Source organism: Aythya marila (assembly GCF_965140915.1).
Source record: "Aythya marila genome assembly, chromosome: 1".
Lineage (NCBI taxonomy): Eukaryota > Metazoa > Chordata > Aves > Anseriformes > Anatidae > Aythya > Aythya marila.
The window spans coordinates 61,956,642-61,968,681 of NC_139042.1; the positions used below are offsets into that span (position 1 = coordinate 61,956,642).

General features: G+C 36.6%; 1 protein-coding gene across 1 annotated transcript in view; it reads right to left on the minus strand.

Moving 5' to 3' along the window:
- Positions 1-541: 541 nt before the first annotated feature.
- Positions 542-12,040, minus strand: part of MYO16 (myosin XVI) — a gene marked incomplete at its 5' end in the record, with an annotated part of 305,366 nt that continues 293,867 nt past the window's right edge. The window contains 1 exon segment of the mRNA XM_082751937.1: positions 542-836. Within this exon segment, the coding sequence (XP_082608063.1) occupies positions 603-836 (234 nt within the window). The 3' untranslated portion in view covers positions 542-602.

A 12,040-nucleotide genomic window follows, 5' to 3' on the forward strand; every position in this document is an offset into this window, starting at 1 on the left:
AAAGAACGACAGCACCAATTGCATAAAGTTATAAAACACCGGTAATAAACATGTAAATAAACTTCAGGTTTGCAACTCCAATAGAACACAGACATCTACAAAGAAATATATATATGTATACATGTAATATAATAAAACCATTCATTAGGGAACAAGAAACATCATATTTTTATACTATATAAAACAGCTGTACAGTGTGCACACAGACTTCCTGATCTCCCTAAAATGCCTGTCAGTCACTTCTCCCTGTCATCATTTGCTTGACATAGTTTCTTCATTGTCCACAGGAGAGCTCTAAGTGACTGGCTTGTACTTTTAAAGTACTTATAGTGCAGTTTGTCTCCATATATATATACACACACACATACATATATATACCCACAGATGCACACATGTGTGTGTGTATATATACCAAAAAGACAAACACACACATGTACACACACACATGACAGATCTAAATAGCTCCTCTATCCTGTGCTCTTGAATGAGTGCTTGTAAAAAATCCCTGCACGCTCTGTGGAGGGAAGGAAACTTGCTGATTGTGCAGATTGAAGTCATTAGATGGTTTCACTCCTAACTGTCTGCAAACACACACAGCCAAATCACATGGTGGTGTCCCATATTCCTGAAGACAATCTGTTGCAGGAGGTATCCTCCACCTTCTTCAGCAGCGTTGGTTTTTTACAAGGGGGTGGAGGTGGGGCTGTGATTCTTTGCTCGGTGTTGTGCAAGATTTGCGGCCAGTCTTCTCTCTCTTCGCACAGCTTTCTCCTCCAGTCCAGAAGCTCTTGCAGAGCCACACTCTCATTCTCTGAAAGTCTAAGCTGATGAATAACCTGTTAGTGAGAAGGAAATAATAAGGGTAGATAAAGTTAATTTTCTTGGCAGTGTAAAACTGCAATGTCCCTGTTGAATGATCCTCCACACAGGATCCTGTGCCGCTTCTGTCATTGACGTAAAACTGCAATCAGAGCAGATTCAGGTCCCATTTTCTTATCATCCTCTGTAAATAGCTCAGTGACATGTATAATGCGGTATAAACAATCATGACTTTCCTCAAAATAACCTTGCCTTGAACTCATGAGAGGTATTTTATATTGCCAGGCCCCCATTCTAGGTGTGAACCACCTTCCACTCCACAGACTACATCTATTATTTGCAGAAGGACCCCATGGAGCAAGATAAGCTTATTCACACATACTAGTAGGATGATGAACCAAAATCTTGAGACTGCTACAGTGTGCCCTGGCTTAGCTATGTTGGATTGTGAGTGCTCCCATTTTGACAGTTACAATTAAAGAAATAAAAAGATGCATGAGTATAAGCAGTCAAGTTCTACACTTTTGCTGATGGAAAGCTACTATCATTTATGCTACAACTGAATGAAAAGAGATCAAACAACTCTGTTAATAATCTGAAGCAGTGTTCTCCTCCAGAAGGGTTTAAAACTTTGTGCTTAACATGCTGTCCCCACCCCCTCCATTATCACCGTTTACACAAAAAATAAAGAAGATTAATGAAGTAGAATTGCCTTCCTTCAGTCTAATGTCTGGAAGTCGCAAAACTGAAGTATGAACTAGATGCCAAAAACTAAATGGAAAAAACACCCTTGTGTCAGCAAAGACTACATGAACACAGGCCTTAGAAACACACAAAACAAACTAACTACTGTGATGAGTAGTCTGTATTTCTAACAACATGGTCTTAAAATTGTTGTCAAACAATACAATTATTTTCAGAAAATATTCTTACACTGCGAAAATAGCAGGTGCAGGAGCAGCAAGGGTTTTCCCCTAAAAGTAAATACCTGAATAACCACAACCAAGAAAGTATAACCCGTTTTGCTGTTTGGAATTAATAAAGTTCCTGTTACAGATGTGTATTATCCTTAGAATTGGGGGCTGGCATTTGTCTTCCTTCAGAGAATACATTATTGATTTGAAATATAGTTTCAGTCTGCCTGAAAATATTCATAAACTCACAGTGAAGTAGCCAAGCAGTTATGAATTAAATTCATAATACACCTAAAAGAAAACTGTTCTCTTCCATTTAACTTTTCTGTTCCAATGATTATTTATTTTGTACAAGTCAGTGTGAAGCCCTCACATCAGCACAAGTTCAGTAAGCTATGGAGTCTATTGCACTGTCCCTTAAGATTCAGTATAGCAGTACCTAGACTAGGTACTGAGAACTATTTGCTGGAGGATATTCTGTAGCAGAAGGAGAATCTAGGGAATATGAACCAAACCCATCAAAACAGCTAATGGCCCACAGCCCTTATCCTGTTGCCTTTCTTCTTAAGAATCCCACACGGACATCTAGGAGAGGCACCTGTACATGACTAAAATGTGCATAGCTTTCTTCACACAACCACAACAATTGAAAAGTATGGCTATTCCTGGCAAGGCTTCACTTATACTCCTGATCATAATGAGAGATGGCTGCATTTCAGTCACCACAATAAAGGAAGTGATGTGTGGTGCCTTTAAATGCTCAAGAGAATCTACACATGTAGTTGGTTCCAGCTGCAAGGAGGGCTGAGTGACATGAGGGGCATCTCTGTCCCCGATGGGCAACGAGGTTCCTGGGGTAGGAGGTTGTGCTTGCCTGTGGCTCCTGTTATTCTGTAGTGGAATAGCAGGTACCTGGGTACAGAGGCTTACACAGGTTTCACAATGCTGCTTCAAATACATCCTGTGCAAGTTAGACCTTTCACATGTGTCACCAGAGATGGAAGAAGCCCTTACACAGATATGCCTGAAGGTCTTTTAGGAATCTGCATAATTTCTGTCTGGCTGATATTTCAAAAAGAAATGAATTAACCTCTATATTAATACAAGACGTTATAATTTCTAGTACTGTTATAAATTTCAGGTTTTAAGAAAAAAAAAGAAAAAAGAAGAAAAGTGGAAAGTGTTTGAAAGACTCCATTAAAGTATATTTAGATGTCATCCCAGACCACTATACACAACTATGAAATCAAAACCATTTTTTGTTTTTATGTTTATACAAAATGCACCAATGCATCCCAGCAAATCAAAGGTAAACAAAACATTCCACAGATATTGTTAGATAGGTTTCAGAGACTTCCTGTGTAACAAAACATATTACTTTTCAGTGTGAGTAGGAAAGTTTAGAAGACAAAAGAAACTTTTTAAATTGGAAACAATTTATCAAGAAAGAGAGGTAAGGTATTTTTATCCTGAGAAACAGGTGTATGGTTTGAGAAGCACCATAGCTTACTGTCACTGATTTGTATAGATTTTTGTGGGTTTAGATTGTGGGCATAACCCAGTTCAGAAAACAGGTAGATTGTAATTCAGTCTTCCCAATTTAGACACCTTATTTGCATCTAAACATTAGGCATTTAATGAGCCTGTATTAGGTATGACTTTCAGAGATGTGCTAGAACATACAAAAAGAAAACTGTGTTAGACTGTCATCGCAATAGTTTCATACGAAGGAGTTTCAGAAATAATTAAACAAAGATGTACTTAAACATTGGTAGATATATACTTAAAACTGATCATTTGAAACTGCATTCAGGTGACTAAAGCCTGATAGCATAACTCTAATGAACTACAGAGGAATTTTCAGTTCTGAAAGATTTATAAAGTATATGAATAGAGACAGCTCCACTACTATTCCAAGAACCATAAAAGCACCCAGGTGCAGGGTAAAAAGCAAGTACAATTTGCCTGGGCAAGGCAATTGTCAAATGCCTCCTATTTATAGATTATAGGCACTTTACTTTCCTGACCCTACTTATGCAAGCTGTAACTTAATGTGCCAGCAGTTTCTCTATACAGCTCATTTTCCAGTGTATAGTGGACAAATCTTAGTTCAGTCTACAAATAAGTGTACATCTTTATTATATTTTCTAAACACAGCTGGAAAAAATATCTCAAATCTTAGTTCATTATGAAATTGATTTGGGAAATAGGCTGGAAAAAGTTTGTATTTCAATCTGGATGAAGAATGTGCAATGGAAATGCAGTGGCAATGAAATGTGAGGAAATGCACAAGAAATGACAGAATTTTAAATGAATCAATTAATTTAGTTAGATTTATTGAACAAGATGATATCTTTTCTCTTTTCCATTCATGACTAGACCTGTGACAAGTTAAAGGTTTATTATACATATTCATTATAGAAAAAAAGATTTACTGAATTATTTTACATGAAGCACAATGTAAATCAGCAAGCTATGTTTCTTCATTATTATTCTCTACCCTGAACAGATACTTTGTGAAAGGTGAATAAGGTGTGTAGGAAGTAAGTAATTTAAGAGTGTTAATCTTTTCAATGAACACTGAACAAACAACTTCAACCATCAAGGGATAGAGATGGTACTAACTGTAGACCAGGATTTTCCTAATTAAAGTCAATGGTCAATCAGACATGGGCAACACACCATTTAGGCTAGACCCACAAAAACATATATCATTTGAATAGCTAGCATTTAACAGCCTGGTCATCTGGTGAAAACACCTACCCTGTGTTTGGTATCCAGAGTCCTACCTGAGCAGACAATAAAAGCAAAAGAGTCAAAGACAGTGATGCACAAGAGAAGAGCGTGCAGAGTTGCCAACTCAGTGGATTGCAGTAGAGAGAAGCAGTTAAACAAGGTCCATCTTTTCAACTGTGAATATAGCAGGATGAACAAAATCAATTTCTGATGAGCAGCCCAGGGAAGAGAGCCCAGGAGCATTCCTCCCACCTCACAGCCCAAATCTGCACTGTGGAAGAAAGTGCTCTCCTCCTGGCACTATGGCTTTTGATTTGTGGTGAAGCACCAATGACTTAGTTAGAACAAACATGGAGGGACTTTTCACCGTGATCTAGCAGTTATAGTACATCTGGAAATCAGAAGATGTAGATTTGACTTATTTCAGGTTAAGGAAGAAACTGAGTTCCCACATCCTGTGGGTGACCTTAGGACACTGCAACTACAAGACCTGGACTCTGAGCACTAGGAAAAGGACTTTGGTTCCTGTGCAATGTGCTAAGGTGTGCCATCCATATGTGTTAAGTGTGCTAAAGCAAATCCTTCAGAGTGAACCCCTTGTGGTTTCAGAGCACAACAGATAGGAACTTAGAGACAGATCACTTTGGGTGTATGCTGCAACTGTGAAAATTTTAGAGCATGATTGTGCCTACCAAGTAATATGGACTTTAACTCATTCATTGGAGAATGAGTTCCTGAATTGTCTTCCTGGACTCGAGCTTGTAAATTCTGCCTAACTTCCTTTATAAGGGTCTAAAGCAGATGTAGCGGCTTTAAACTTTGTCTTAGAATGAAGACGAGTAGCTATAAGTCCGTAAATTACTTTAATTAGACTTAGTTCTTTGGTGGGTTAAAAAATAGAGCATTTTAATTATGAAAAGTTGGAAGTTTCACATTTTTAAATAATTTGTGACAAAAAGGTGTGCCAGATAAAAAGATTAACAGGCCCATTTAAAATTAACTTCAGAATTATTTACGGATTTGGCTGTAGAAACTCTGGAAATTCATTCTGCATTAAAAGATCAAATTGTATAACTTTACAGAGGATGTTCCATAAGAGTAAGAAGTAACAAAGAATTTATATCCTATGTGTGGCAAATACTACACAATCTTACTCATTAAGCTAGGGCAAAAGGACTTAATGTGTCTGTCAGAGATTTATTAATTTGCACTAGCATGTTCTTTTTTTTATAAAATAATATTTCTCTTAATTTTGCTCTTTCCATGGCAAAATGTACAGTTTATTTTTTCAAAAATATGTGTATTGCACTCGAGTCATTTTTTTTGGTCACTTGCAACTGCAGTGATTTTTCTATCAGAAATTCACTAGACAATGAAAAGAAGCATTTAATTACATTCTTGGATGTTAAAACTTACAAATAAATATGCACAAAATAGCATAGCTCCGTGTGCTTTACTATAGTTCAGTTCTTAGTTGCTTCTGTAAGCTTTAGTAAAATTTCCGAATATAGACATCGAAGTAAAAAAGAAAACAGATTTTTAATCACAATACAGTTTAAAGACAAGTATAGCATATAAACCTGTACTCCTGAGACGTATGCAGGAGATAGCTAGTCCATATTTTCCCTTCAGAGACATATTACTAATTATGTTCTTTAATAGATTTTTCAATGCTGGTGCTTTAAAGTAACTGTCAGTAGATTCTCACAATTAATTATTGCAGTTTTATTATGTTTCTCTTCCATTAGTGTTTTAAACTGTTAGTAAAGTTGAAGTCCCATCATGAAATCCATGGGGAGAGTGAGTATATAAGGGCAGTGATTTTACCTTTCTAACATCAGTTCAGGATCTATAGTAAATCATGCCATAAAGGTAAAATGTTGATGATAAATTATCATAGTTAACTTAGAAATGTAACTACCTTAATAAATTCCACATTTTAATTTTTTTCCAGTTTGCAGACTGTCTAAAAATGTAAGCAGATCAAATTTGAGCTTGCAATCAATAGGTGACTCACAGTTATCTCTGTTATAACCCTTAAAAGTAGTTTGCAAGTCCCAGTGGGTCTCCTGCGGATCATCAGTTTTAAAGACAGAAGTGATCAGGATGTTCTCACCTCTCATTTCACAAGACACTATTTCATTCAGTAATTCTGGAAATAATTCTTGCTCTGTGTAATTATTATGGAGAGAAGCACATTTTGATTCAACCTGTGACAGGCATGCATCTCTCTCATGCAAAATGTTCCTAACTCATTTTAATGGTTTCATCTTTTTATTTTTTCCTTTTTTATCTTAGAAGCCCCTACACTGACTGCTTCCAAACATGTAAGTCACATCTTTTTTTCCTACCTACAGGACAAATACACCGCAACACCTCAAAAATCCCAACCTTTTCGGTACCAAAACAGATATGTTTTGTTTTTATTTCTCTGTTACAAAAAGTCACAGATCAGGAAGGGATTGCATTTCCACCAACTCTTGAATCAAGATAAAAAAATCTTGTCAGCCTACATGTTATTTAACAATAAAATATTAATTTGAAGATACGAGGGGAAAACACAGTTAAACAAGAGTGCGTTAAGAAACCTAGGCAAGCACTCAACATAAATCAAATCAATATGTAAATCTGTATTTGATTGGGAAACCTGCATTGGCCACATAAGACCCCAGCAGGGATTAGAGAACGGCTGTGATAAATGAGTTTACATGCTTCTAAATTCCAATTAAAAACCTTCAAATACAAATGTACCACTGGGATCCAAGCTGATTCATCCAAGTGTCTTGTGAATGCTGGGACATGCATTTTTTTTGTAAATGCATACCCACTGGACATAATAACTTGATATATAATATGCAACCGTAAAGTGATTTTAGTTAATTGTTCTCTCAAATTGCTGATAATTTTCCTTTGTATTGGAAATAGTAACCTTACAGTCTCCAAAAATAATACTCTCCAAATAGATGGCAAATGGATTTATTGGAAAGGACAAAAGGGCAAAGCAGATCAGTACTGTCTGGTACAAATTTGGAATTGGTCTGAAGAAGTTATGCCAGTTTAAACAGTTAAACATGAGATCTATGACTGATATATATTGCATTTGCTGTGTTCTGAACAAGAAAATGTCTCATTTGATTAATGCACTTCTTACATCAAAGGAAAAAACTAGCTCCAGATCAAGTGATATATAAATGACATACCAAAGGAAGTTAGAACCTTGCTGATACTTAAAATCTGTGGATAATCTTAAAACTAACAGTTTGTATTTAAAATAAAACAAATCAGCACAGAAATCAGGAAGAAATCTTTTCCTTCCTGACAAGAATTTTTCAGCTATCTTGATTTTTGGAGACAGATTTAATTTTCTTCCAAGCATGTCATGATGCTGGAAGCAGGATATTTTGGGGGCAGAGATCACTTGGGTACAGGCATCTTTCATTCCATCCCTCTGCTATCACATGGCATTTGAAGAAGTGTCAAACTTCATCTCCCCAGAAAATCAATTCTATTGTTTGCTGTGGGTTGGCTTGGCTTTCTGAGAGGATTTTCCACAAAAGTTCATGGAAGAAAAGTCCACCAAGTATTGCTATTTTTAAAATGAACTCTGCCTCCAGAAGTCTCTTCCTCACAGGCTGCTGGAAACTGGGAGGATGTACATCGAGTCTCTCTGAAAGAGGCACCCTGAAATCCCTGTTTCCTGAGGCAGCAGTGTCTTGTTTTGCTCAAGAGGATCCTGGGCTACACACATCTTTGGTGTGACTCAGATTTCATATTTTTAATCTGACCACAATTCTATTTCTGGTACAAATTGTCTGATTTTCTCTCAAGCTCTTAGATACTCTTGATGGGTTTTCTTATTTGTTGTTGTTTTGTTTTGTTTTTGTTTATTTGTTTGTTGGCTTCCCCAGGAACAAAATGTAGTTGCAAAAGCAATGGTTGATCTTCAGTTCTTTTTCACCTTTCCCTCAGTGAAGCAGAGACATGCCTGGGACCACAACATTATAGATTAATTAGGCTCCTCATCTTCCACGAGGTCTTTCAGCAATCAAACAATAATATTATATCTTTGCAAAATAAAGTCACTATAAAAATCCTGAGCATAGCTCTAACACATAATCTGGCAAAAAAAAAAATATTGGAGGAAGGTAGGGAACGTTCAATAATGTATGACAGAACACGTTTCAGGCTCTCTGATTACTTGAGCTGGGAATACAGTTGGACAAGTCCACACATTCAAAACAGGGCTACATTTTATTTATTTATTTGGATCTTGTGGGTTTTTATTATTTATTTATTATTGTTTGGTTTGGCTGAGTTTATCTATACTCTACATTTCTGTTGTCAGCTACAAAATGACACCTTACCAGAGTGACTAAAACTTCACCTTAATACTGAAATATATTGATATATTGTTTGTTTATTTATTTTTTTTTTCCTCTGAGGCAGTATTTCTCTCTCCAGGCATACTGACTACAAACTGCTCCTTAAAAATTTCAGGAGCATCCTCATAATTCACATCTGATGTGTCAGAAAAAAGATTATGTTTAGGATAGCAACTGTGCTTTTCTCAAGATGAGTTCTGAAAACAAATCATCCATTGTAGATGTCTCAGAACAGCTGACCCAACAATACTGACACCACTTTGTACATAAACTAAACAAACAAACAAACAAAACACACACACACAAACATAAACAGAAACACTAACAAACATCAAAAAACAGAAAGCATGCTGCTACTTAACACTAGCACTCTGTGGTATTAAGAGTGATATTTTACTTGATGAAATATCAGTTACTTTGCCAATCATTTTTCTGTGAAATTCTCAAAAATCTCCCTCATCAATTAGAAGCTATGTTTGCCACTATGCTTTTGAGGCAATTACAAAAACCATCATCAATTCCTATTTTCTAATGTATCTATCACCCTTGTGTAGAAGGCTACGCTTATGGTCAAACAACATTAGAGGCAAACACCACTTAATTTACGGGCTGTTAGCCATCCAAATCCCAGCTGATCCACATGGATATGGCAGTACATGAATGCAAGAGAGTGACAGGCACAGGGATCGATTTATTCTCTCTCATACTAGGCACTTAAAACCGTGAACTCGGAAGTGAAGTCATGCTCCTCAGGTACTGTCCATGGGCTACGGGACCACCCTCCCATTGAACAGAAATTTAAAGTGGCCTTTTAAAGGCCCACTTGCCATTGTGGCAGCCCAAGGAGAATAACTATATAACTTAGCCAATTACCTGAGCTTAGCGAGGGCAAAGGGATGCTTGGGAGGTTTTGTTTCCTTCTCCTCAACAGTCATAGCAGGAAGTGGAAAGACGGAAAAGGGGCCTCAAATGTGTAGGGCAGGGCATCTACTGGTTCAAAGGGAGAGAATCTGCACCTTCCCTTTTGGAGTTCACAGTGTAGTGCTAGAAGTCAGAATTAGGACATACTTGCTAAGGAGGGGAGCATCTGCCCACCAAACACCATTAACACAGCAATACTAGATACGTGTACCTACTGATGAATTTATAGTACACATTACCTCACAGTATTTAATATATAAGGTACACATTTTTGGCTCTAAGTCTTCTAAAAATAAAGCTGCACTGTGTTATAAGTCCTGATTTTTGTCTGGATGTGACATTAAAAGAAGAATTCTTTGATACTACTGTCAAAACAATAAAACAAAACACAATATAGGGGGAAGTACTGATTCAGATTGATGACAAATATGAAACACTCTGTGTCCTCTCTTGGATGTTATGTGTCTACAACGGCATTGGTGATTTTATTATTATACCAGACTTGGTTGATTGCTACATTTTTCTTCAAAATGTTCAAAGATTACTTCCAGCTAATAGCCAAACCCGATAGACATTAATAACGAATGCTAGAGCCCAGTGTTTAGAAACGTGACAATAGGCTGGGGGGTAGCAACACATCACATTCTTGAGTATTCTTTTTTTAACTTCTGAACAGTCAACAAAAGAAGTGATTGGCAACAAATATTAAATCAAGTAGGAACAAAGGCAGCCCTTGAAACTATAATGAATATGCAGCTCTTTCTGAAGGAAGAGACTGCTGAAAGCAATGAGATTTCATGAAATAAGAGCTATGGCTTAAGCTATAATGAAACAATAAATACATTCTTCATGAATATGAAAAGACATTTCCAATTTTTCATTGTCAGGTGTTGGCTCCTATATTACTGCAATCTGCCAACCAGCTCTACAGGGTTTAAACAAAACAGAAGAGATAAGACTGCAGATTTTTTAATATAACAATATGTGAAAAAAAAAAATCATTTTTTATCTTATCTCTTACCTTTTGAGCACGTGACAGACAAAACATGTTTCACAGAAGTAGGTAACCACTACTATTAGGATAGCAAGCTGCTTGATTATTTAAGTCTTGTTCTAGGAGTACTTCCATTGGATGTTGAATGCATATGACTTCATTTGATTTCAAATAAGCCAACATTCAGTCATGAAAAAAATAAACTGCACAGAGAGGCTTTGCATCTGTTAATCAGAAATTTTCGACCTTTTTCCTCTGATACATGTGGACACTGTGTCTGTGAACTAACTTGCATAGTAACCACCCTATAGGTGAAGGTGGATTATTGCAATTATTTGTATTTTGCAGAATGTAAATATCACACTGATATGTGTATGAAGACGAATGTCTCATCTGGAACATCACTTATCACTTTCTACTTTTTTAACTCCTTAGTGCTGCTCTCTTTTCTCCCCACTATGCTCTAATCTGACATTGTTTTTTTCTCTCCTTTTTTTTCCATCTTTCTTTTCTTTTTTTTTTTTTTTTTCTTTCTTTCTGTCTGGCTCTTCTTCTTTCCTCTTTCTAAATCCCCTATTCCTTTATACTTTATACTTCTGCCAGTCTTTCTTCTCTGAATCATCCCTTAACTGGTGCCTGTTTTTCTTCCCGCTCCCACCCCACACACAAGCTTATTAACACTCCAGTCTTTAATCTGCCCCTCATTCCCATCTGTTCTTTATCTCCAGGTTGTCCATTTTATCCCTTTACAGACAGACCATGTTGTTTCTTACTGCCCACATAAGAAACAAGAAGTCTTTTAGCTGGTCTGCTTTTCTTCATTACACAGTGTCTTTCTCACACCACATCCCACTTCATAGCGAATGTTAATAACAACTTTAAAATATTTTTATCAAAAATAAAAAATACAGTCCTAAATCTGTGAAAAAGAAGACAGGGCTGCTTAGCTTTTGTGCAAGGTGCCAAAGATACACTCCTGCTTTTGTTGTCTCTATTTTGTCTTGCTGATGTTTCTAATATGCCAAAGAACTTACATATCTCAATAGTCTTTATGCTCACATCTTTCAAATATACACGCTCACAGGAGCCATTGAGAACAGATGAAGCAATAAATACTGTCCAAAGAAGACAGTCCATTGGACTGGCTAGGGAACTGAAAATTTTTTGTTGTAAAAGGAATAGAGCACAGAGGCAATATTTTCTAAAGCTTTTTTTAGTTTAGATGAGATTTTGGTTTTTAGATCTTGCTAATTGATTTCAACATTTGTGGAGCC